Below are 26,899 nucleotides of genomic sequence, written 5' to 3' on the forward strand. Positions count from 1 at the left end.
CAAGTTGGGTCTACAAAGCGGCACATCAACATCACCTGGAAATCTGTTAGAGATGCAGAGGCTCGGGCCCAAGGCCAGACCTACTGCATCAGACAGTGCGTTTTAACAAGACCCTCAAGGACTTGTGTACACACTTAAGTTTGGGAAGCATGCCTTAAGAGTCTACCCATCCTCTAACCAGGTGTCCTTACCAGCCCTAAACGTCTAGGGGCTCCCCAGATCCTGCGGATACAACAGGGCGCAGGAGCATTCCTCCACCGTCAGACCTTCTGTCTCCTCTCTCACCAGCAACAAGTTAACAACACAGCCTCAGGTGTCCAGACTCACCTGCATCTCTAAACCCACCAGGAGCTCAGTGAAACTAACAGGTTTCTCCCCACTAACTGTCTCATCACTCCACAACTGCTGCTTTTTATTTCATTATGCTTCTCATCAGGCTCAGATAGGAGTATAACTGAAAAAGAAATTGGAGGGGAACAATTTCAATATTGCAAAACACATGCAAATCAACACCCAGAATCCTACCTGGAGTGTTTTTATTGAGACAATTCTGTGCTTGTCTGGGAGATGACCTGATAATAAATAAATTCATATCTTCCAAAGGTAGATTTTCTCCCCACCTTATAAAGCTAATTATACCAGGACAATATAACATCGTCCTAAATGCCTGATAACCTCATCCTGTTACTCAGGAAATATTATTTTTAAATAGGTGTGATAGATACAAATTCAAACGCTCGGATTTCAATTCCAGTCCCAATTCCCGGATCCCCTCTCTGAGTAATTTAAGGACTTCCTCCAGATAGTTTTTTATATTCTTTTAACTGACATTTTATCTTTATACAGTATCTCACAGAATGAGCACGCACTAAGACAATGACAGCCAAGAAGGCCTGTCATTTCTCATTCCGACAAAGACAGATGTCTTACACTGGCTTATGCCAATAATAGATCCAACAAAAAACAAAAGAGACTACACCTGCCGCTGATGTAAAGGCACCAATTCACATTTGTGACACTCATTTGTCAATTAACAGATTTCTCCCATTGTTGACACACGAGACTTAAAAGATGTGGGCTCGAATGTGATGAATTAAAAAAGACAGATGAGTAAGCTATGAGCTGCAAAGTAATGCTATAATGTGCTTTAGATATGAATATCAACTGACACCCCTGACAGGCCATACAAGGTTTTATTTCATTTTGCACTGTATCCAGGCTTCATACTTTGTCTTCTTTGTTCGCTTTTCATCAGGCTCCTAACATCTCATTCTGACAGCCAGAGACATTTAAGGCACTTTCGTTTCAAATGCAAGTTAGCGTACTTGATTTGTCATTAAAATGCAAAACGATTGCCCTTGCAGGTAAATGTAGGTATGCTTAAAAGGTGGGATCTGAAAAGGAAAGGCTGAAAATGGTTTGGGTTCCTCTCTCTACCTCCTCACAAGCCTGGCCACCTCTGGGGGCCTGACACCCCACTGGGCAAAGACCTGCCCCAAAAGGGCCTCCAGAGCTCCAAGGTCCCTGCAGTGGGCAGGGACAGCACATGGACTCAGAGGTGAGCTGGACCTCCCAGACGCTAGGCAGATCTCAGATTTACCCACATTTGAACCAGCCTAAGCACACACAAAGCATTCGGCCTCTGGAGAGGAAGCATGGACAGGCTTAGGTCAAGACGCTGGAGATGATCTTTTCCACTGAGGCTGCCCCCACCCCCTGAATCTGATACCTCCTACAAGGAGAAAACCGCCACACCGAGACTCTCCTGTGGGAGATGGATGAAGGGTCAGAATGACCTTTAGTTCAGTAATTTCACTCTTTGGGAAACGATCTTAAGGAAACAGGGAAAAGAGCGCAACAAAAGATTTACAGGCAAAGATGTTCATCACAGCATTTCTTATTAACACATAACATGGGAAACAATACATACGCATATGTCAACCAATAAGAAAATGGCTCAGTTATGGTGCATCTGTGAAAAAATATTATGTAATCACTGAAAAACCACATTATCCAAGAAAACTGAATCACATGATATAACATTAAGAGAAAAAAATAGGAGACAAGTCTATACAGTTGACCCTTGAACAACACAGGTTTGAGCTGCATGGGTCCACTTATACTTGGATATTTTTCAATAGCAAGAACTACAGTACTATACAATCTGCGGTTGGTTGAATCCCTGGGTGCAGAGGAACCCTGGATATGGAGGGTCAAGCACAAGTTATACACGGATTAACACCGACGTTGTTCAAACGCCAATTGTATATACAGCCCAAACCCAATTTTGTAAAAACTTAGACGTGCTCAACTGTTAAGAGTGGAATACTGGTTTCTTGTTCAGCAGTAAGCTCACGGTTTAAAATTTCCTTCAGTATATTTTCCCTGTGTTTTTATAAAATGATTACTTTATAACCAGAGAAAAAGCTTGAAAAACTAATTTTAGAAAGTAAACATTTCTTTGGCACAATTTCCTGTTTCCCAGCACCCACCCACCATTTACACTTTCTGGGCCTCAATTTTCTATGTTAAAAGAAAGTATCAGACCAGTGGTTTTCAAACTGTGTTCCACAGAACCCTAGGGTACCACAAGGGGCTTCTCAGTTTCTTCCAATGACTAATTCGAGCTTAACTTTTAAATTACTTTTAACGATTTTTAACAACTAATTTAAGAGCAGTACGTTCTCTCAAGTACTTTGATACCAAATTTCAACACATTGTAGAACGGCGTATTATCCTGTGCCGCCAAATTAACTTGTTTTGTGCAGATCTTCGAGTTTCTTCCTACAACTGTCTAGTTTAAACATTTCCTGGTATTTGCAAGGTGAAGTTTAAGGGGGAAAAAAACTGTTACCATTTGCAACTACTTACTGAGTGAACTAGTATTTACATATTGCACACTCAAAACCAAATGCAGGAATCATCTGAACACTGGGGCAAGTATCAAACTGCATTTTGTCTCTCACCTCAATACCAAGCCCAGTGCTCATCTGAACAGCTTCATTGCTTTTGCCGACTCACTTTCCAAAATACCAAAGCCTTTTTATTTCATAATGTTCTTTCTATGTAAAATTTTGTTTGACAAGGATCCTGCCACTAGAAAAATAATTTTGAAAACTACTGGATTAAACCAACTTACCTCTACCCCTCTCACAGCGTGTGGGTCTATGAAGCACAGCATAAGAGCATCACGGGAGGAGTGGAGGACTGTGATAAAGGGCGGGGAGGGGGCAGGCCCAGGTCAGTCACGGCTTACACTCTTACTGTGGGACGTTGGGTGAGGTCCTTGATCAATTTAAGCCTTGGTGTAACAGGGTTTTTTTTAAAATCACCAAGTTGGGAGGGTTCAATGAGAGAGAATGCTAAGCGCTAGTTAACTGATGTTACAACATTATTAGTACTCGTGTACGTGGGAGAAAGGAACGGTTAAACAGTGGACAGCTCAACACGGCACAAACAGTTCACAGATGCAGACAAAAATGCTTTCGTACAGCCAGTAGAAATTTCTTTGCTACACTGACTAATAAAATCCAGAGGCATCTCTCTCTCTCTAGATTGGCTGGTCCATGTTCCTTTCCTCATTTATTTCCTCGCCTTCTCTATCTGACTAGTTTATACTTTGATTTACTATTAAAAGAAGACTGTACTTCCAATCTCAGAACTCCACTTTTTATCTCCCTATGCACTACCTAAACGTGATTTTTACAATTCTGGGAAGAGGCTCTCAGAAGCCCTTTTTGTGAAAAAGCCAACACAGATCCTGTTAGTTATGATAGAACCCATCAATTCAACGCAGATCAGAAATTACAGAAAAGGCAAACTTTTAGTAAAGGCAAGAGAATCAGATAGAAGAAACTTAGGGATATAGAACACAGTCACATGATCCTTGCAAGGAAATACACTGTAGGACTATGATTTCCCTTTTGATTTGTACACAAGTCACAAACAACAAATGCAACATGAGCCCAAGCACAATAATCTCAAAGATAAGTCTGCTCAGAAAAACAGAAGAGTCAAAAAATGAAATTAACGATTTGGGGGATAGCTGGGTTTTTTTTAGGTACATCACCTACAGGAACAAAACTCTCACATTTAGTACTTCATTTGATCTTCACAACCCTGATAGGTGAGTATTATCCCCTGTCTGGAAAAATCACAACACAGATTAAATGACTTGCTCAGTAGCTCACAGATAATTGTGATGGAGTAAAGACAAATAGTCAGGTATCCTGTCTCATGATCTCACTGTTTTTCTACCAGATCAGCTCCAGACAGAAGTCCTCTGGCTTCGTGGTCTCCAACAATGACTGAGCTTCAAACTAGCAAAATTTCCGTTTCTCATTCAAAATCAAAAATTATGACAATAATGCATCATACGATGCATTATATGATATTAACTTATTGTGGTAACCATTTTGCAGTACGTGCATTTATCAGGTCATTATGTTGTACCTCGTGGCCTAATGCAATGTTATGTATCCATCACATGTCAATAAAACCGGGAAAAATGCATCATAGTTATGTAGTGTTTAGCGATTTACAAAGCATTTGCATCCAAATAACCTATCTCCTGTGCAACCCAGAGACATCCTGAGGAGAAAAGGGGACGATATGCTTTGCCTGTGACTGATAAGAAAACAGAGACTCACACCTCCTGAAGGGCTGTGTCCAGATTAACAGCAGCAGCAATAAGACTCACACCTGAGATGGATCCAAACGCAGCAGTGGAGGCCCAGCCCCCAGAGGCCCCTTATTAGAGCAGATGGAGTTTGTTCTATTTTTGTTCTTGTTTATCTTCCTGAAGGAACAGGACAAGTTAACCCAACCTAGTTTTCTACAGACTTCTAAACTACTAGTATTTGATGTAAAGATTCACTGCCTGCAGTTTCTATCTCCCCTGAAATATGATAAGGTCAAATATAAGTTTGGGAAGAAAAACCAGCAACAACCTTGAAGGGGGGCGCGGGGAGAGTTGTCCCCCGTTCACGGGCCTGGAAGACAGTTTTGCTCTTCTCTGACATTTAGTTACCAACCTACACTAGTTCAGCAAGATCTCAAGGACAACAATCGGTTGAAACTGTGGGACACACAACGGAATCCAATACGATGTGAGAGCCAAGGAAGTAGGCTCCGTGGTTGTGCACAACTGCACTTAGACCTCGGCTCCTCCACGACCAGCTGTGTACCCTGGGAGAAGTCCCTTAAACTCGGCACACTTTCATTTCCCAACTTTAAACTGTGAAGAACTCCTAGCTTGCCACAAGGCCTTAAGAAGGTAGTCAGAAGAGGCTGAGGGATGCAAGGTAGTTACTGCTACTTTTTAAGACTAGTATCACGCTTTTAAACATCCACCGTAGCAAGTGAGGAATTCCAAGATTAGATAGCGTCTTCCAATAGAGGGGGACCTACCACGTGCGTAACCCTGCCCTGGGCACCCCTGAATGAGAAGATGTTGACTCATCCTGGAAAAGCTTACATCCCATGGAGAGGCAGAGTTACTGCAAGGACCCCAGGGCATTCACAGAACCAGTAGCGTGCAAGTTCTCCCAGGGGAGAATGCACCCCAAATGCCAGCGCTGCACAAACACTGAGACGTGGAAAAGCAATAATAAAGATAATTTCTGAAAGATGAAATTTCAAGCTTTGGTTCCTCCCCTTCTGAATGAGCTGCAGGGCCTTGCCGGGTGCTAAGCAGCCCTGCACTTGCACTCGTAGCAGCAGTCTAGAAGAACTCCATTAACTGTGACCCTTCTAACAGGGTAATTGCCACGTATGCGTGTCAGGGCCGACACTCGGGCCCTGCTCAGCCAAGGAATGGGCTGCCCTCCAACAGCTGGAGGTGGTGTGTCCCCGCCACATGCCTCTCACTGCAGGGTGAAGGTTTGACGGGGAGACACCAAACCTCCCCGGAGTCCTGACTTGACTGGCCTTACCCAAGACTCTGGCCTGACCAGCCTCCCTCCCCACCCAGCTTCTCCATCCCAGGACCACCTCCACGCTGCACAGCACAGGCGTTTGTGACTGTGCGTGAGAGAAGGAACTTACCCTACTCTCCCATCTCTCTCCTCCTGGACTCCCACAAACTCCTGAGGGCACACAGATCAGGGTCCCCCCATCTCCACTCAGGACAAGTCTGGTCCCAAAGCCCCAACACTGTGCAAGCTATCTACCCAGCCCAGACATCTTGAACCAGCATAGCAAATTCTGCTCTCTTTTCAGAGTGGCCCAAGCCCGTCTTTCTCATGACATTTCCTCTGAAGAAGTCCCCCTTCCTGAGACCTTCTGGGGCATAAGAACTGAGAGCATGACCCTGGCACTTAACTGAACTGTGTTGTCCTGTGGATATCCTGGGAGACCTGTCTGGGACCAACCCCAGGGCTCACCTGGGTCAAGTTAACTGCTCAGCCTGGCGGGCTGGGACCCTTCCTCTCCATGTGTGGCTCCCCAAAGCTGCTCTCTAACTCAGATCAAGCTTCCAGACAGTGGATGGAGTAACTATGCTTCCCAATAGGACAGAACCACAAAATTCTCAAAGTTGCTGGTAGATTTGGCTGTGGCCCTGTATTGTTCTAATAATTTCACCTGAATTACCCTTATCTCCACATTAAGCATATAAGCTTTTGCAAAGGGGTATATCACATCTCTAAGTTCCAGGTACTGGGAACCTAGTATGCACTGAATATTTACGTATCTATAGTGAACAGGAAGGGACTTCCCAAGAACACAGGAAGGGACTTCCCAAGAACAATGATCTAAGTCCTCAGCCCTTGGGGACATCTCCAGACAGCTCTGGGGAACCCTGCTATCCTAAGCAGTCCCCACCCCCACTCAGTTGCATGATAATCTAGGTCGTGGCCATATGAGGTGGTTTCTCAAAGACCTCAGAAACCACCTGGCCCTAAAGTGCATCCAAGGAGGGTGCACATGCCTGTACACGGCAGCTAGAAAGCCCACTGCAACCCTGCCAGCGTTCTCCAAAACATGTCATCCCAGGCCTGACTTCCACCCACCAGCTAAAGAGGAAGAAGATAAGAAAAACCTTCAACTCTATGGTTAAATTTACCCCTACAGTCATTCTTCCGTGGTTTCACATCATGGCCTGGAACAAACGCAGTGCTCCTCAGAGGCAGGACACTGGACAGAACTGACCTTCGGGAGTTACTGGCAGCCTCCGTTCTATACCCCAGGTCAGGCTGATTCTGCCTACCAGAGCCCAGCCTCCAAGAACAGAATTCAGGGTACTGGTTTGCTACATCCTATTACACAACTGGAAGGATGGTTATCCTTCTGTGATTTTAGGCCAGCTCAGGCGTCTGAGGAAGAATTCACAAGAGCCAACCAGGACAGACCCATGATTCAACTGTCAGCACAAATGAAGACAGCCTGCCCTCTCAGGCTCACCCTCCGGGTCCTGATCACCCACTGCTCTTGGGAGGTTTCGAATCCTGAGGAGGTGGTGAGCTACCACAGTGATGCCCTTAGAAAGGGACAGGGAATTCATTCTGAAAAATAAGTCCCTGAAATAAAATGCACACTCCACCCGGCAATTCCAATGCGCCCCCAAGACTGACGGGCAAGTGGGCGAGTGCCCCTCATCCAGCTTTTCAGAAGGTGGATGGACAAAGGCTCCCAACAAACTCCATCCCCTCTCGCTTCCTGCTCCACCAACTCCACAAAAATGCATCTTAGTAGATGCAGTCAGCAGAGCTGCTGCTGAACAAATATAAAGAGTAATTAGAATTTGAGGAACAAAGCACCTCAAAACTCACATATTTAAACATCTACATGGGTGTCTGTCTCAGTGAAACAGAAGAGAGTCTTGGGAAAAATGGAGCCTCTGCAAACAGCATTCTGTTTTCTGTTTGAAAAGAATTCATCTAAATTATGCCCCGTACTGTTATTTCTTTAGTAGTATGAGGGCAAAATAAAGCTAGCTCCAATTAGGGTGACTTTAATTGTAAAATAATAAAAATGAAAAGAGGCTTCCTTTGCCATCATCCTATGTTCTCACTGAATGACATCTGCTCTACATCTGAGCGCCATTCAGGAGAAAAGACAGGGTATAAAAACCAGCAGGTGAGTAGAGACTACAGACAGCAGCAATACTACAAATGCCACATTTTGACAGTGGTCAACAGCAAAAAGGTTTTTCTTCACACATTTTCTCTCGGCCCACGCCCCTCACTGCCCCTCACAAGTGCTCACAGCTCTCTCTGGAGGTATATGATCCCTGGAATGTATCTATTTTTGGAAAACAAAACTACACATAGAAATCATGGATTCCTCTTTGACCTGTAACAAACTAAATCAGGCTCCAGTCTCCACGCCCCCCCCTCCAACGACGAAAGTCTTTTCTGCTCAGACGGTCCACGCATTTACTAAAATAATTTGAGACTTCATCAGACAGGCCATTATGCCTGCAAACTTTAAATAATTTAAATGATTCCTTGTATATAAATATTTCATATCAGAAATTGATTTCCAAATGCAGCACACATGAAGAATGACCACGCTAAGCAGTGGCCGAGTACATCCTGGTGTTCCAAAATACAGGCAGTATCTTACTGCGACAGAAAGACTGAATTCCACACGAGGTTATGCACGGTTATACGTACCACCTACATACAAATAAAACTGCAGCCTCTGACTCCGGCTCCTATCAGACTAGGAACTTATCCAGTGGAATCTTCAAGAAAAGCCAAGTAAAAGGCTTTGAAACAAATTTTTAATTTGTTCAACTGCTTCATTTTCAGGGGATTAACTGGGGCTTTGATAAGGTTAGAACTGATGCTGAATACTTTAACTGCCATGTCCTGAAAGCACTCAATTTTAACCTTGGGTGAGACCAGGGTAAGATTTTAAGCTCTCCAACCTTTAAAAAGCTCTGGCCACTAGCCCCATCCTGTGTCAACAGGCAGAGGGGGAAAAAAATCCTGTTTCTAAAAGTTGGAAGAAAAAAAACAAACAGGGTTGAGATGCGACCCCAAGCCTGAAAACATGCACGGGTTTTCCCTGAGCGGCATGAACAGCAGTCATGTTAAAAGCGGTGAACAAAGAACAGAGATGCACGATCAACACCACTAACCAGGGCTCCAGGCAGCACAGAATAAACCAGCTCGAAACACATGGGCACTGAGACCCCACAGCAACTTTCCGGGCAGCCTCAGGAGTGCAACAGCCCAGGAGCCTGGGCAGCCTTGAAGTGTGGCAAAGAGAGGGTGGGTCCTCGCTGGAGCCCCTCCCCTGCCCTCTCCAGCAACTCTGGCTGCTCCTTTCCTCTGTCTCTTCCCAGAGTACCCAGGGAAGAAGGCGCAACAAGATCAAGTGGGGCTGAACCAAGTAAAATATGTCCACTTCTCACCCCAAGCCAGCAGCACATATAACCCCCAAATGTACCATCCAGGAAAGCACCTCCTAGCTGATGGAGACAAGAGTTCGATCGATCTCTCTCTCTCTCTCTAACTTTCTTTTACCAGGACAATAGCCGAGAAGACAACATAACTCCTCAAGCCTTAGCAAAAGCTAAATCCTGTCTTCCTTTAGCTGCAGCATTCAGCTTGATGTAGTTAAATTAACAAAATGTTCCCTTGACATTTAAATTCTCTTTTTCTTTCCTTTTTTCCTCCTTGTAAGCAGAGTGGGGGGTGATGCGTAATAATATGTCAAAGACAAAGCAACTTCAAAACAAAATCAGTTACTTGTAAACAATCCTTGTGGGGATGTTTTGCCCCTCCCCTCCCCCTCCCCAAGAAAAACAGCCCTGCCAGTTGTAATAGAAAGAGAAGCAAAGATAAATCAATTAGCTTGCTAATTTCTCCCCTCTCATTTATTTAGCTCTGCACTGTATTTGTCGTAATTGACTACAATTATGTTAATTACTAACTCCAGTATAATTACTATATTTATTGTCATTGAGCAGGCGATGTACCCACAGCAAAACTGGCATTTGTCGGGCATCAAGAAAGCAAACTGTCGAGAGGTGATTCTCGGCAAACGGGCGGATGAGGCTCCGGCAAATGAAAGGGCAAGAGAGATTTCATGCAATGTTAGTTTGAAAGCACCGGTTCATTAAGGATATTAATTTTCTGATAACTACACATTTAAGCGTGACACACTCGTGCCGTATCTACAGGATTTCGCAATTATTAATGCGTGACAGTTTCAAATGCTAAGTGAATCAATTAAACAGCAGCATTCACAATTTGAGAAGAGATAACTGCTTCATAACTACCTAAGACTACAATTTTCACATGACAAAAAAGAGCCATTGAGGCGCCTTCAAAACCTGACAGGTCAAGAAAGAAGTTTGAAACAAAAGCACCTTACAACCATCATCTCTCCTCTTTACTTGTCAGATCAACTTTGCTAGTGTCTCCCCAGAAACGGCATCACATGCCAGCTGCCACAAGGTGATTTTTCATGTCTTGTCAAAGAAATCTTTTATTCTATTTGCTCTGCATTAACATGTTACATTTATTGATCAAGGGCCTGTTCCGCAGCCACAGCAGGGCACTGAGCTCTCCATGCCTACGGGGCTTTGATGTCCCGGTGACATTCGAGCCCGAATAATGCACATACTAAATGGATTTAATGCAGAAATGTGTTTGGGTCTGACAGTTACATTAATAATAGCCCCTCACACTGATAAATATGCAATTGCTACTATTAAGAGTTACCCAATTATGGGGAAAATATTTCTCTACCTTATAAATAAATCCATCAGGGGAAAAAAAAAGTTTTAACAATGGTGCATTTTTTTAAAACATTTCTCCAGCTGCAGAAACTAGGCGGTATGGGGGTTAACTTAACACCCCCTCTCCCACCCTCCTCTCCTATTGTTTTTAGTAAGTCTTGCTTTACCTCAAAAATGGTTCTGGGATTTTTTTTTTAAAGAAAAAAGCTCTTTTGTCGGTCTTCCCCGCTCTACCCGTCTCTTATTTCTTCAGAACCAGAGAAAAAGCAGACACCCAAGAGACTGAAAAATTGGGTTCTGTATAAACTCAGAGAGGAGCTTAGGGGAGGTGGTGCAAAGGTGGGGGGCACGTAGCTGATCCCCATAATGATGGGTCTGGAGGAGGGGGTGTCTTTTTTCTTTAAACTCTAAAAGGAAACCTGAGCATGTGTGTGTATGTCTCCTCCTCATTTAAAATCCTAAGTGACCTTGTGCTGTGGCAGTGATGAGGGTGTGAGTGCAAAGGGGAAGAGAAAGCAGCTGGGACAGGAGAGAGCTTTTATTAGGAAAGTCTTGGCCAGGGAGAATTCGTAGTTACTACATCCCTGCAATTAAACACAGACACCCAGCAAAATGCATAATCACTCCCCTTTCATCATAAAGGGGCAGGGAACAGCTGAAATCACCAGCACAGCAGTCCCCAAGGAGACAAGAGGAAAGAGGCTTTTCACATGGTGGGTGTGTGCATGCTAGTGAGTACATGTCCAAGTACAGACACAGACATGGACACACACACACACACACACACATATACACACACACCCTCTTCTTTTCCCTCCAGAATCAAAAGTCATGCATGCAGTCATCCGTCTCAAGGTTCCCCATCCTGAGGCTGGGACAGTAGAGCCATGGCAAATGCTGAGCCATTTCTTGCCCTGACAGTGACCATCTGAGCCATGCCTCATAACCCAGAGGGGGCCATAAAAGCAGAGGAGGAGGTCTCTGGGAACCCGCAACTCCCAGCTGGCCCAGGCCTCACGAGGTCACCAAACTTTGCAAATCAGGAAGGTGTGGGAGAAACTGGAGAGAGAAGGAAACGCAACAGAGACACCCCTGAGGCTTCTATGGTCTCCAACCTGGAGCTGCAGGATCCACTCTGACCCAGCTTCCGTGAATTCCACAGGCTGCTCGTGATTTTATATAACAAACTCCCCTGCCCCCAAAGAAATATAGGCTTGGAAATGACCGCCCATCTTCTTGCACAAAGAAAGCAATGATTTATACCATGAGAAGCAGTCTAGGGTAACTGCAAAGCTGAAGTCAAACCACCAGGGCCATTTAATCCCAGCATTTAACCATCATTGTGATCTGGGGGAGATTTCTACCCCTATCTGGGCCTCAGTGGCTACATCATAAAATACTAATGGGAGGACTGAATGAGCTAACACCTGGTAGGTGTTCTGCCCAGGCTTGGCATGTAGCAAGTGCTCTATAATATTGCTCATGTATTAATAAGGGGAAAAAACATGATGTCTAATGTCACTTGTTTGATCCCTTGTCCCTGGGCTCCTTTGCAGGGCCGAGAAAGTCACCTCTGGGTACTCATCTGCAAGGCTGCTTTACTTCATGAAGAGAGCCATTCCCAAGCTCTCTCCTACAGGACTCAGAGGTCTCCCTCAGGGTGCAGCTGCCGTGGGCGAGGGAGGGTTCTTTGGCCTAAAGCTGTCCCATGCCCTACAAGACATTTAGCACCCCAGGCCTCACCCACTAAATGCTAGTCGAGTCTCCACTGCCATCATTGTGATAGAACTTCATGGTTTAGAAGACAGAAGGCCAGTGGGTAGAGAGTCTGAACGGGTGAAACTCGCCTGTCTCTCCCCCTATTCCTGAAAATCACCCCTGCTTCCAACAGCCACCCTGACCACAGAGAGCATCACCACCACACGCGCAATGACCTCAGAGCAGAGAGCAGGGCAGGGGGAGAGGGTAGAGCGGGGAGCCCAAGTTCCAAACAGCTCAGAGAAAGAAACTTTACAAAAAAAGGAAAATTAAACCGAAGGCTCTGAAGGACTTAAATGGGTGAGATGAGAAATAAAAGGCATTACTAAGCAAGTGTACGAATTTCTCATCCTGCAGGCAACACTGCAGGAAATATGGAGACAAGGTTTGTGAAAGCCCTTTCTAGACCACACTGTGAGCCATAGGGAACATCACCATCTATGAGAAAGCTGAACCTCAGGAAAGGCCCAGAGTCTCTCAGTCAACTCGCTCCAAAGGCCCACCACTTCCCCAGCTCAGTCTTATGCTCTGTGGCTCAATAGCCTATTTTCTGGCCAAAGGGTAGAAATCCATGAAGTCAGGACATTCTTGGGGGAGGGAGGCAGCAAAGTACCATATAAACCTCACTCGCAGTGGCTTCCTACCTGCTCCCTGGCTCATCTTCCTTCCCTCCCTTCCTGTTTTCCTTTAAACTGTTTTTGGTGGTTCTACAGTCACAAAGGTCACTCTAGAAAGGGTCATAAGTCAAGGAAATCAAAATCTTGCTATCGAGACATCAAATATTACCTGCCAGGTCATTTTCCACTTCACCTTTTGACTGTATGTTCTGCTGGTAGCGGAGACACCAGAATGGCCAATAATATTCTTGGAACAAAAAAGGTGCTTTTCATAGCACTGCCCAGATCAGAGAGAACACTGCTTTCAACATACGTAGACCCTCGCCTCCTTGAATCACTCAGGGCTTATCAAGGCCCTAGAACTATTATGAAAATTCACTAACAGTTCCTCTCCCTAAAGCCTATCTTTCCCATCATCATCTCTTCCTCTCAAGTCTCACCAACAGGATGGATGAGCTCTGTTGCTAACCCAACCCCAATATCAGTGAGCTCCCCAAGTAAGACCACTCCAGTTGGGTTTTGAAAACAAGTATGAACAAGGCCCCTGACTGCAAAGAAATGGTTTGATGAAGACCCAACACCAAGAGAACATGCCCTTCGAGCTGTTCTTCTAAGAATCTAGGCGGGGAGCTCTCTCTCTTACTCATTCCTACCGTGATGTGAACAAAGGAACGCTCCCAGTTGGGAAGGATAAAAAATGTGAGCAAGATGAGTGGGCTTTAGCCTATGCAATGTCAGACAGTTGGAAAACTAAGGTATTTGTACCAGTTAGAATAGGCTAGGTTACACTGCATCAAATAACCTCACGTCTTGTAACACAAATTTCTCGTTTACAATCTATATCCAACATAGGTCAGCAAGGGGTCCCGGTCATTTATGGTCAGAACCCAAGACTGATGATCACAGCAAACAGAAGAGAAAGTGGCAAATTATGCACTGGCTCTTAAAGTTTCCGCCACTGGTTATACCAAAGGGTGCAAAGATGTGCAAACATACCATATGCTTAAAGAGGAAATCTTGAATGTTTGTGAGGAACCCCAATGCTACCAGAGAGTCAAATGGCCCTATGGAGGGCCCCTAAGAGTTGGCTTTTAGCCTCACTAGCCCCATGTTTAAGCACTAACCACAGCTCTGCTTACTCAAGACCTATCATGTGCCAGGTTATTTGTTAGGCACTTTACACACAGTTACATACTCAACATTTTTGTAATTAGCCCAAGGCCAGTTAAAACAACTGGTGAGTGACAGTCCTAAGATTTCAAGCCAGGGTGGCCTAACCCCAAAGCCTTGGCTCCTTTCATTACACTGCCCATTTTCCCAACTGAGCAGTAAGCTAACAGGCCCAGTTTTGTCCAGCAGTTAGTAATAGGCATAGACATGGTGGTATGTCCATCCTCGAAGATTTGACACTGTACCAGTTGTCTACCTCACTGCCCGGCAGGGAGGACAGAGCCACCCTTTCTCTACTGGAGCTGCCCAAACTCCGCATTCCATCACCGTCATCCTGGACAAAGCCAGAGAAGCAGCAAGCTCCCACCTAAGCAAGTTTCTCCTAAGCAATTCTCTCATCCAGTACATTTACCAGAGTGATGCTAAGTAAGAGACAACTGCCAATGATTTTTAAAACGTAAGCTTCCGGTTGCCATAGATCAATTAAGCCCTCTCAATTTTATTGCCAGATTAACACAGATGTGCTTATCACCGTGCGCCATGGGAGCTCTGCTCTGCCCACTGTGTTCACAGGCTCAGCAGGCAACCCACCCAACCCACTCAAGGCCCTTGGGGGAGAGAAATGGGCCACCAGAGACAACACTGCCCTTTCCCAGTCAGGGGAGAAGGAAAATGAAAGCTGGAACAACTCATGACCGAGATCTCTTTGCCTCGGTCAAGGAACCGGAGGACTCTCCGTACTGATCACAGAAGTAAAGTAAAATATGAAAACCTCAAATACGAGTTCAAGTAAGAGTTTGGGACAATGGATATTCAAATACTCCTGGTAGCAGAAATCGGTATAACCTCTCTTTAAGGCAATCTGCCATCTGTATCAAGGCCCTCTGACAATTCCATTTCCAGGAATTTGCCCCCAACAACTAATCAGAGACATTCATCAATGAGTATTACAAGGCAATTTATAATAGAGATATTTATAACAGTAAAAATCTGGAAACAATCTAAATCTCCAACATTAAGAAATAAGAAACCATTAAAAATCGTAATGCAGTATTTATTGAGATGGGAATATGCTTCCAACACAATGTAAGCAACAGCGTCATTTAAGAAATATTTGGCATTATGAAAGACTCCAAGACAATAAAATGTTAACAATGGTGATTCCTGGGTGGTAAGATTATCAGTGAAAATTTAAGAGAAAGAGGGTTTCTGTCATACCTTTCTGTGTTTTTCAAGATTCCTAAATTGATCGTTGTTGGTTTCATGATTTACAAGACTGTCTTCAAAAACTAAAATCTGAAGTACAATGTCATGTAGATGTAAACATTGGATTCATGATCATTAATGCATCTAAGTTTACGGGACAAAACTTCACTCCTCTTGGCTGTTACCTAATATGTCCATTCAAGGGGGGATGACAGGACCCTACACCTGAGAATCATGTCCAGAGAGCTAGTCCCAGCTCACAGTCATTGCAGTTCACCTGGTTTCCATCATAACAGGAAGAATGAGGTCTGGGCTGAGACAGCAGGTAAGGAATGTTTGAGTCTTTTAAGGGAGCCAGAAATTTTATTTGGACCTTTTGTCTTGCTTCCCTTTCCAACCTGACAGAGAACATACTGGCCAGGGACTTTAATTCCTTCCAGGACAGAGTCAAAGAAGCAAGACAGTCTCAATTTCCACGACTTTCTGCATAGTTTACTACTGGACAACCCAACTGAGGTAGAGATGGAGTCACCATAGTTAACACAGGAGACAAGACCCTAAGGTGTAACAGAAAGAAAAAATAAAAGTTCAGAGCTTATAAACCCATAACCACACTCCCCTCCAGCATGAACAGTTGGCCATAGAGACAATCAGCAGAAACATCACTTTCATGAATGAAATTAACAACGATGATGGGCTATGAATTAATAGACAACAGAGAAGAATGACCCTATCACAAGTGGTTAACTGAAGACTGGTGTCTCCGTTTTAACTAACATCTTGGCAAGAAGTAATATAAATCTGGCCACACGAGAAATTCTCACATTAGTATATGCATGGAATATCTCTGGAGGATGACAAAAATCAACTACCAGTAGTTTGCAGTGCAGATGGGAACCAGGAGGCAAAAGGACTTACGTGTAAAGGAGACTTTCTTTTCACTGGTTGCATGTTTGTTCCTCCTAAAGACTGTGCCATGTCAACGTATTAAATATTTTGAAATGAATAAATAGAACTCCTTGCCTAAAAACAAGTTGTACTCTAAAGCACAAACAGACTGCAGCTGATTTTGTGATTTATGAGATTAGCAAAATTTGTATTAGTGGCTCTCATCCATTTAAGGCAATACCCGGATATGACTCTTTGGATGAGAAAAGGAAGCCTGCAGAGATGCTCTACAAAAAGAAGGAGGGGGGCGATTTTTCTGAATATAACAGAGTAAGAAGAATTTTGTGTTTCTGAGGGCAGCTCTGGAAAGAAGATAAGTGACATTGGAAAACAGAGAAAGTGGCTGGGAAAGAGGGGCACCTGGTCACATGCAGGAGACCTGATCCTAATGAGAGGAATTGCCAGGGAGAAGGTCTCTAGGGCAAGGGGGTACCCAGAAGATTTCCAGGAACAATGCTACCCCAATGTGTCTCCTGCTGCGTCCAACAATTACCACCCTATCACCCCCAGCACACTTTGAACTGGCATAATACACAGGAACATTGTGTTGGGCTTCAGAGAGATGAAGGGGGTGTCCCAAGTGGGGCCAGACAGGCTGCCAAGAGGGAGAACAGCAGAGAGAGCAGAGAGAGTTAGAACAGGGAGCTATGGTGAATCCAGGTGGAGAGCAAATACAGGGTGATATGCTCTCCCAAATCCCATGGAAATAGTAAGGCAGGGCTGGGAAGAAATCTCCTACAGAAGGTGGGATGGGGGAATCACAGTGTTTCCTTTGGGTATGACGAACCCCACAGCCTGGTGGGCTAGTGACATCTGCCACATTCCTGTCTATTTGGAAGGTAAGTTTATTATGTTCCTCTTCCCTTCTCCTCCTTCTCTCCCCTCCCCCATCTTTTTAAGAGAAATCAGTTAAGCATCTAAGTTGTCTTTGAATATTTATCCAGCTGAAGGTAGAGACCAGGGCCCGAGTAAGCTTGCATCTTCCTCTGACACCCAAGATAAGTAGTGCCACCTCCCTTCGCCCCCAAGTTAGGTTAATAAGACCATCAAAGATGAGCCAATCCCAACATAACCATGTCAAGCCAGGGTTACTTTTCTCCACTGTGGTCTGTATCACCTTCTGACTTTATAAGTCCTAATATAAACCCTTCCATTAGACTTCATCCCTGCCCCAACCCAGCTATAACCTACACACTGACCACAACAGGGGTAAGAACAGGTTCCTGAGCAGAAAGGATCACTCCTCAAACTCAACGCTTACAGAAATCTGTCTCCTCAACAGCAACAAAAATTAGTAAAAATCTTAACTCCTCTCCCTCTGAATTTATTCCACCAACCTCCTTCTCACAAAATGTTCCTGCCTCCAGGACCCGTCATTTCCTGTGATAAATCCTTTTAGATCCAGCCCCTCAGAGCCAAGAGCCCCTTCTCGCCACCAAGCTCGCTCGGCACACACACACCTCCCAGATTCCAGCCCCTTCTTTGCCAAAGGGAGGCAGGGCCCGGAGCATGACAAAGACAGCTGTTTCCTCAGAGCTGGCAGCCCAGTCCCATGACCTGTGACTGCTGACACGCTCCCTCACAGGGCCCAGCCTCCTGAAACCCACATCCGGGCTCCCAGCAGCAAAGCAGCCACCGCCTGAGCCACAGAGCCCCAAGCCCCTGGAGGCCGGTCAAATGGGAAGAACTCCTGCCGATGCCCCAAGGAACCCTTTGCCTGAGTCTGTCCTGGGGAGCTATTTAAGGGGCGCCCGTGTCTCAGGCACTGTCCAGTCCAGGTTGTGTATTCTGTCCCCAATTTGGGTAGGGACCAAAAGCCATCCTTTGTTTCTTTAGAGTCAGCGTTTGTTTGGCATCCTCTCATCACTCTATTACTTTGCAACTTTTCAGTTTCCACATCTCTCCAGAAGCACACAAACCCCTTGGGAGTCAGGGAGAGAAAGCACGCAGCGTCCACCCTCTTGCAACACTACTCCCTGGAGGCCCCTTCCCTGGAGACCATGCATCTCAGCTGTTGAGTTCCTGAGCACCAGCCCAAGAAGCTCTGCTGGCTTAGCTTCAAGTCCCCTCTACCCTCTGGTGCCTTTAAGCCCTGAATTTTGTCCATCTTCCCTGGAATCCGTAATTCCCAAGTGTCCCGACTCAGAAGACCCTCCACAGCATGGAAGCAGGAAAGTACAGAAGCCCTGGCGTGCGACTCCAGCTCCTCACCTCTCCTTCCACCTTGAGACAGTTTGTTCCCTTCACAGGACAGCATGGCTCTCAAGGGGACACTTCGGGAAAACCTCTGTGTGGAACCACCTCGTTAGGAAAAGCCACCACCCAGATCCCTGCCCATCTGTCCCACTGACACCTGCTTTCCAAGAACCTCCTAGCTCCCTCCCCGAAGCCCCCAAGCCAGTCGCAATTCAAAATCTTTTAGGAATAAATGAAATAACTGTCTGTTTTCTCCATTGGAATAATACAGACGATCACACTTACCTTCTCTGCCAAGTTTGGAACAGTTGTTCAAGTTTCCCTCCCACCTACCCCATGCCAACAGTGTTGGAATTAACTTTGAAATACCATCTGGGAGAAATCATCATCGCAAATATTTAAAGTTCCAATTCATAAAAAGGCAAAGAAAAAAAAGCACACAAAAACACTCTACCTGGAATTTGGCAAATCTTTGGGCGATGGAGTTATCCAGGAAAGCATTCCTCCACACCCCCAAAACACTTGCTGGTTCTACCTCACTTTCTCCCCAGGAGTATTCTAACTCGTCTGCACAGACATCAGTGAGAAAGGAAAAGAACAAAGTGACACTGACGGCCCTCTCGTGACACATGTGAGACCGAGGAGGCTCACGCTCGCTGCTTTTTCATCGGCGCAAAAAGGGGAGCAGAGAACCACATGAAGCAGAGTCAAACCTTTGGGGTGCGGTTCCACAGGTCTCACAGCCCTGTACCCTATGCAGAGCTGGGATGTCTGACTTTTATGTGCAGGCCGTTACCAGGGGGACTGGGCCTCCCAGGCCTGGTCTGCATCTTGTGAAGGTTACATACCTCAGAAGGTTAAAGCTCAGATCAAGCCTCTTTGCAAAATGTCCACAGTCCCTGCCGAGGTGCTCTGGAATCTCTCTGCAGTCCTGGCCTACGTAGGACACCTGGAAATTAAATGGAACAGAAACAATTGTGGCCAACGGAAATCGCCCAGCTGCTCACAACCCTGCGTCACTGATCCGATGATTGCTTCCGCAACTTGAAACGCACGCTTCACACACGAGAAGCCCCACGTGTGGCTGTTTTCCTGATCAAATCAGCTTCGGGGGCTTCAGGGACTCTGCCAACAGCTCCCCTTTGCTGGTACACTTAGCATGATGGAGACTAATCCCAGCACAATGGAAACTGGACTGGAATTGGCCTGATTCAGATTTCCCAAAAAAAAGACCCAACGTCGGAGCATGCTGGTATAATCACAGCCGTTAAGTCTCTTGCTCAGGGGCCTTCCCAACAGCTGCCCCTCTGGCTCTCCTGCTTCCCCTCCTCTGCTCCCACCCTCCCCCAAATACCCAGTGATGCACATTACCTCATAAAAGACAGCAGAGGCACTTACCAGCATTCAACCTGCAGGGTGCTGGAACAAATAGGGTTGGACAAGAAAACCTCCCCAGACCGGCAATCCCATCCTATTTCCACCGTGTATAAAATGTCCTCCACACTCTAAACGAAGCTGACTCAAAGGCGACGGGGCAACAATGGGTGGCCAGAGCTTCCAAGACTCTGTCCTCCAGGGATCCTCTGGCAATCAACCCCACTCTGCTTGCAGAGCTGTTCCCTCAGGCATTCTTTTACTTATTTTATCATTATTATTATTTACCTAGAGTGTGCCCAAACTTTAAGAGGCTGAACTGAAATTTGATCCTCAAACTTCTGACTGTGACAAGATCAGAGGGCTTTCTCACTGCTCCAAGCACTGAGTTTTTGAAACTCACTTTTACAGATAGCACACTGCAGGAAGCACTGGCAACTAATTCCAAAACCAGTAAGACAAACCAGCCACACAAACTGTGGCCAGTGGGTCACAGTACATGATGCTTTCCCACTAAAGGACCCTACCTTCAACTGCTCGGCAGAAATTCGTGGCTGTAGCCTTGATCCGTTCCCCCTGCAAACCCTCATTCTTCTACACATACAGACAAGGATGTCTTGGAATGAGAGAGAGGTGTCCAGGGGGGTGGGGAGGTTATGACTCCTAATTGAGAACAAGAATATGGTGGCCTTCTTGCATCCTCAGGTATTGGGTTAAACTGTACCAATTACTAATATTTCGATCATTGTAGAACTACACAATAGTACTTTCATATGGCTCAGTCTAATACAAGTCACGCTGCACCCTAGCACCCTCAATTTTTCAGGTCATCTCTCAACCCTGTCCTATCCAATGGGGGCCAATTGTTGACAATACAACATCGTGTATTCCCTCTCCTTCAGTAACTTCATTCCTGGAGGAGACAAAGTCGGGATAAGGGACAGAAAAATAGCCGACTCCAATAAAATTATTTTGACTTAGGAAGATACAGGCTAGAAACTAAAGAGCTGTAAGTTCAATATGATAATCTCTCCCCTTTCTACACGAGACCCATCTTTCTTCAGAACCCCTTATGTAACAAATTAAGTTCTGCTTCCAAGCAGAGATGGAAGTTATACACTAAGGAGAGACTGGAGAATCTAGGGATCTCAATCACTCAAATGTCCACTCCATCAGCAGCTTCTTCTGTATTATATGTTCACATTGGTCCCAAGGCGCTCACCTGAAAACCCATCCCTTTCACCCAAAATGCACCACCATCTTGTACACATCAAAATCGTTCAAGATCTCTGCTATATATGAAGCAGAGAGGCTGAGCTCTCAATGTAGGAACTGAGTTCTTTCCTCATAGGGCCATCAAGGACTAAATTTAGTAGGGACTCAGTCAAAACTCCTCATGTTTTATACAGGGAAACTAAGACTCCAGAGGCCTGCCCACTCTAATACATCTTTCTTAATGATAGAGCCTGGACCACATCTTGCACCAGGAATAAGGACTTCCAACATGCAGGCCATGGAATTCTTAAATATCCACATGTGGATGTGGATTTTCTTCATCAACAAAATCCAGGGGTGCATCTATCATCAAGTTTCGGCTTCAAAAGGAGTTTTCCTAGCTGAAAGGTCTAGAACTACCTCATGACACCGTGTGGAAGGCCCCAGAAGAGTGTCAGAGCCTGGGACAAGAGGGATATTTGCTCCCCTTTTTCTTCTGTAGGATTCCACTTCAGAGCAAACAAACACCAAGGACAGCTATCGCCATGAAGCATTCGGATCATTCACAACATGTCTAACGAGAATTCCATCAGCTTGTTTTATTCCATGGTCTTAACAGCGCAATATCCCAAGAGAACTAAACAAAGCACAACTTGCTCCTATTCCACAGAGATGAAGACCAAGTCTCCAAAATTTAGTAAGAAAACCATCTGTATGCTTAGACCACCCTCATGGTAAACTGGAAGCTTTCTGAGATGTGAGTTAAGTCAACCATGTTGAAGGGTTCAAATTGGCTGGAAAAGGCTTAAAAGCAGCAAGCAGTCACTGCCAGGCACTGCAACCAACACTCATAATGAGAGGAGAAACTTATTTAAGAAGTGCTCCTGAGTGGAAGACATTACCTCTCAGGATGTCAGGAAACTTTTTGGAGCATGGGACCACCTAACATAAAACAGGAAGCCAGAAGAGCCAGATCAAAAACAGTTTGCATCTTCACCAAACAAGAGAAGGGATATAGAGCTTAATAGATCTTAAATGGCACAGAAGAGCCCATCCAAAATGAGAAGTCATTGCATTTGGTCAATTATCTTGATTTTGAGTGAACTGAAGAACAAAGTTTCATACTTTTAGTTCGCCTACCTTACATAATATGCACCCCAAGACGTCTCCCCTGTGTGGAATTACAACAGAAAAGGACACCATTATCAGGGAAATGAAAACATATCAAGTTCAAGACCCTTACAGAGAGGAACACCAGACAGAAAAATAAGAATGTCTTGGCGGGATACCCAGATGTACACACAGCCGGCTCCTCTGAGCAGAAGCTGCAGAAAATTGCCAAACTGCAGAACACTGAGGGTTTCTCTTTGCAGTTGGGATGGTCTGGCTCCTGAACTTTTCCGTAGTAGTCAGACTGAGAGGAGATTATTTTAGGATGCCTGCCCCCACCCAGGGGTGAGGGACTCTTAAGTTCACAGTACTGGAAGCTCTGTGAAAGTAGAAACAGCTCTGGGCATGAGTTTGGGTCCCTGTCCTGCTACTTCCTAGCTGTATTATCTTGCATGGGTCACAATCTCATGGAGTCTGTCCCTCTTCTATAAACTAGTTAAACACTAACCACCTCCCAAGGTGTTAAGAATAACGTAACTACTAACATTTATTAAAAGCTTACCACCTGGCTCTTAACTAGTCAACGTTGATTAAACAGCCCCATGAGTCACATATTACCCTGTAATGTAAGTTAAAATTGAGGAATGAGATAAGTTAACATATTTAAAGTACACAGCCCTGTCCTGGGCACCTAGTGGCCACTGGGTAAATAGTTATTTAATCAGACCAATATCCCTGTGGCAGGGGGGTTTTTTTGTCTTTGTTTTTTTTGTGGTACGCGGGCCTCTCACTCTTGTGGCCTCTCCCATTGCAGAGCACAGGCTCCGGACGCACAGGCTCAGCGGCCATGGCTCACGGGCCCAGCCGCTCCACGGCATGTGGGGTCTTCCCGGACCGGGGCACGAACCCGTGTCCCCTGCATCGGCAGGCAGACTCGCAACCACTGCACCACCAGGGGTTTCTTATTCCAATGTCTCTTGGGTATGAGATTTCAGTACCCAAATTTCAAGTTTGCATTTATACCTGCAGTTGTATTAATGCCCCTACTTTAATTATCCTAAGCTAGTGGAAAAGGAAGATTGAGGCTTTCGTACTGAATATAAATGATGCATTCAAGCCAAAAGAAGACCAAATGGAGTCAGATCCATGTTAAAAGATTTTACAGAGAAGAGTGGAGGGAGGACCACCTCATCCCTGAGCGTGTGGTGTTACAGGTCTGTGCAACTCCTCAAACCCAGGGTGATGGCCGTCAGCCTACAGCAGCAGTGAAAGCAGTGACCGAGTTTCAGCAAAACATCATCCATCTCATTAAACTGTCTATTTTAATTTTATGGGTGTTATGGTTTTCATCTTTACACTTAAGCCATCCCTTTATTGGGGGCTTATAAGTCTCTAAATATGAACTTAGAAAAAGTTCTTTCTGGTTTTATGTTTGTATATTTAAGCAATATTGTAATAAAAACAGTAATACTGGGGCTTCCCTGGTGGCGCAGTGGTTGAGAGTCCGCCTGCCGATGCAGGGGACGCGGGTTCGTGCCCTGGTCCGGGAGGATCCCACATGCCGCGGAGCGGCTGGGCCCGTGAGCCATGGCCGCTGAGCCTGCGCGTCCGGAGCCTGTGCTCCACAACAGGAGAGGCCACAACACTGAGAGGCCCATGTAAGGCAAAAAAAAAAAAAAAAAAAACAGTAATACTGTGAACTCACGGCAAGTGGGGTTTTCTCCCCCCTTTATAAGGATCCCAAGTTTGAGAAGTACCAGGTGATACAGATTCAAGGTGCTATATCTATCTTATAGTGGCTGCAAGGGGGAGAACGCTAAAAAGACCCTAACCCCAGGGCCACCACTCAGATTCACTGATCTAGGAGGTTTAGAATACGGGGCACTAACGACCCAACGGTATTTTCCCCAACCTGCCTGCTCAGCTGCTCCCCTGGCAGCTCCATCTGTTTAGAACTGTCCCCAAGGGCCCAAAATGCCTCACCCACAGGTCAGTGAATGCCCTTGGGCAGTTTGGGATGTGCTAAAATCAAGGGGCGCAAAAAAAACCAATCAAGTTTGGGAAACAGGGGAAGAGAAACAGAAAGGGAGGCACAGGAAGGGGCAGCCCCACCGCCAAGTCTTCCATGAAGGTGGAAGAAGCTACACCCAGGGCTTCCCTTCCCTGGCGGCGCAGTGGTTGAGAGTCCGCCTGCCGATGCAGGGGACGCGAGTTCGTGCCCCAGTCCGGGAAGATCCCACGTGCCGTGGAGCGGCTGGGCCCGTGAGTCATGGCCGCTGAGCCTGCGCGTCCGGAGCCTGTGCTCCACAGCGGGAGGGGCCACAGCGGTGGGAGGCCCGCGTACCGCAAAAAAAAAAAAAAAAAAAAAAAAAAAAAAAGCTACACCCAGAGAACCCTGGGTCTGAAATACAGAGACCTAGATTCTGGTGGGTCAGGGACCCTGCTTGGGCAGAGGCCCTCTCCTCCAGCCCTTCCCTCGGCAGCCTTGTTAACTCCCAGAAAGCCCCTTTTCCCTGCCAGCTAAATAAGATGCATCATTTTACCTCCTTCCCAGGCTGGTACCTCCCTGGTCTGCTCCCTTCTGAACTCTGAGAAAGGGAAACATTCCCTTAGCCCAAAAGTAACCTCAAAATCTAACTCTGCCTGACACTACCTGCCTGAGGCAATCCAAGGGGAGAGCTTCAAAATCTCAGAACCATTTCTCTAGGGCGTGCAGGGAAAGGTGGGAAGGAGGAGGGCTGGCTTAATCAGAGTTTAAAAGGGACACCTGGCTTCTCCAGCAACTAAAAGGCACCCGGTCCCCATAGTGGCTGAGTCCATCCCTCCAGCAATGACTAATAACACCTAAGGCTTCACTACAGGGCTGACAGCAAGTAAAGCTGGGTGTCTATCACCTCGGGTTGAAACTGGAGTGTTGCCATTCCCCATGGACGCCTGTTAAAGAAATAAGGTGCCGAAATAAAACTGGAGAACTGTAGCCTTCTACCCACCTCTGATTAGGGGCCTATGGTCAGAAGGCGGAGCAACTCTGCAGCAGAACCCCCCAACCCAGCGCCTGCAGGGATGCACCATGATTTTCACTGTTTCATAGATTCCTTCCTCCGTGGGGTAGAGGGGGAAAAAAAAACATAGCTACAGTTTATATTCTACAACTGCACTGGTGTACAGACAAATATATTAAAACGTTTCTTTAACCAAGGTGTTTTTTTTCTTCTGGTTATGAAAGAATTAAAACTTTTTTGTGGGCCCGGAAAAGTACCGTGGGCTGTGCGTACTACCCACTCGGCCTGATGGAGAGCTCCGCGGGCTGGCCCCTGGTCAGCGCGCGCCGGGGCTGGGGGAGACCCGGGCGACCTGGGGGCCTTCCCCCCTCCTCCCACCCAGGAGGCGTGCCAGGCGCAAAACCGAGCCTGTGCTCACCAAACTCGGGTAGGCCTGGGCATGGACCCACTCCCCACCTGCCGACGCAGCCCCCTGCACTGAGGCAGGGAGCCCCGTCTAACCTCAGGACGCTGCTGGCCCGAGGGCTCCCTCCCCCGACCGACTGTGCCGAGGCGAGGGCGGGGTGGCCCCGGCGGGGTGGCCCCATAGGACTTACTTGAGCTCCACTGACCACAAGCCCGGCCATGGCGACGGGGCGGACGCACTGATACCGAGTGCGGAGCGCGTTGCAGGAACGCGGCGGCGGCGGGAAGCTCGGGCCGGCTGTTAGTTCCGCACTGGGTGGTCAGCTGACCCGGCGGAAGCCCGAGGCGCGGGCCGGGCGTCGGAACCTCGGCTCAGCTGTGCGCCCGCCGCCCGCCCTGGGCCGGGCCTCGCACAGGTGAGCCTCGTTCAGCGCCCCGCGCGCCGCAACAGGTGCCCGCAGCGCCCGCACCCGACTCACTGGCGCCGGGCTTCCCCGTGCCCCGCCCCCGGGCGCCCCAGGACCCTACGGCTCAGGAAGGGTCAGGGCAACAGGAACAGCGGCCCCCATCTCATGCCCAGAGCCCTGGCGCGTTGGTAGGGGCACATTGGGAGATGGGGAAGCAGGGAGGTCTCCCATCACGAGCTCCCCATCGCAGCCGTTAGCCAGGGGTGTGTGGAGAGCCAGGACTTTCCTCCATGTCACAATCCGGATTACATAACTGTCCTCAACTGCAGGGAGGAGGGGCATATTGGTGGGAACTCCTCTCCCCAACTTTGAGGGGAAGAGGGGAGTTGAGAGATTGAAAGGACACCTGATGGGATGGAGTTTCCATTTGCATGGGGAGCAGGAGGGAATTGAATTTTTCTATAAATAAACCACTGGCTCAGCTCATAGCACCCCACTTGACAGGAATAGCCCTGGGAAGAAGAGCTGAATGATGTCCCCGAGTTTCAGACGTCCCTTGTCCTCTCTTCTCACAGGGAAATGTTAAATGTGAGGCTGGAAGTCATCCACGGGGTCAGCTCCTCACACACACCTTTGCCTCGTTTGGAAGTGAGGGGTAGCCACTGCTGCCTCCTGTCTGGGTGAAGTTAGGCCCAGGGCACGGCTAAATGGAAGCTCATGCCTGTTCTCAACTGAAAGGACCCTCATTTTCTCCGTGAGTATTTTTGCCTTCATACCTCCAGCACCAGGATGCACAAA

The 26,899-nt window shown here is 46.6% G+C and overlaps 1 protein-coding gene across 1 annotated transcript in view; it reads right to left on the reverse strand.

The window, feature by feature from the left end:
* LRMDA (leucine rich melanocyte differentiation associated) overlaps positions 1-26,210 on the reverse strand; it is a 1,104,731-nt gene extending 1,078,521 nt beyond the window's left edge. Inside the window, exons 1-2 of the mRNA XM_059053214.2 lie at positions 25,886-26,210; positions 19,437-19,537 (exon numbers count right to left, since the gene is read on the reverse strand). Coding sequence (XP_058909197.1) covers positions 19,437-19,537; positions 25,886-25,915 — 131 coding nt within the window. The 5' untranslated portion in view covers positions 25,916-26,210. The remainder of the gene's footprint in view (positions 1-19,436; positions 19,538-25,885) is intronic.
* Between the last annotated feature and the right edge of the window lie 689 nt (positions 26,211-26,899).

The sequence above is a fragment of the Kogia breviceps genome, chromosome 2, assembly GCF_026419965.1.
Source record: "Kogia breviceps isolate mKogBre1 chromosome 2, mKogBre1 haplotype 1, whole genome shotgun sequence".
Classification (NCBI taxonomy): Eukaryota; Metazoa; Chordata; class Mammalia; order Artiodactyla; family Physeteridae; genus Kogia; species Kogia breviceps.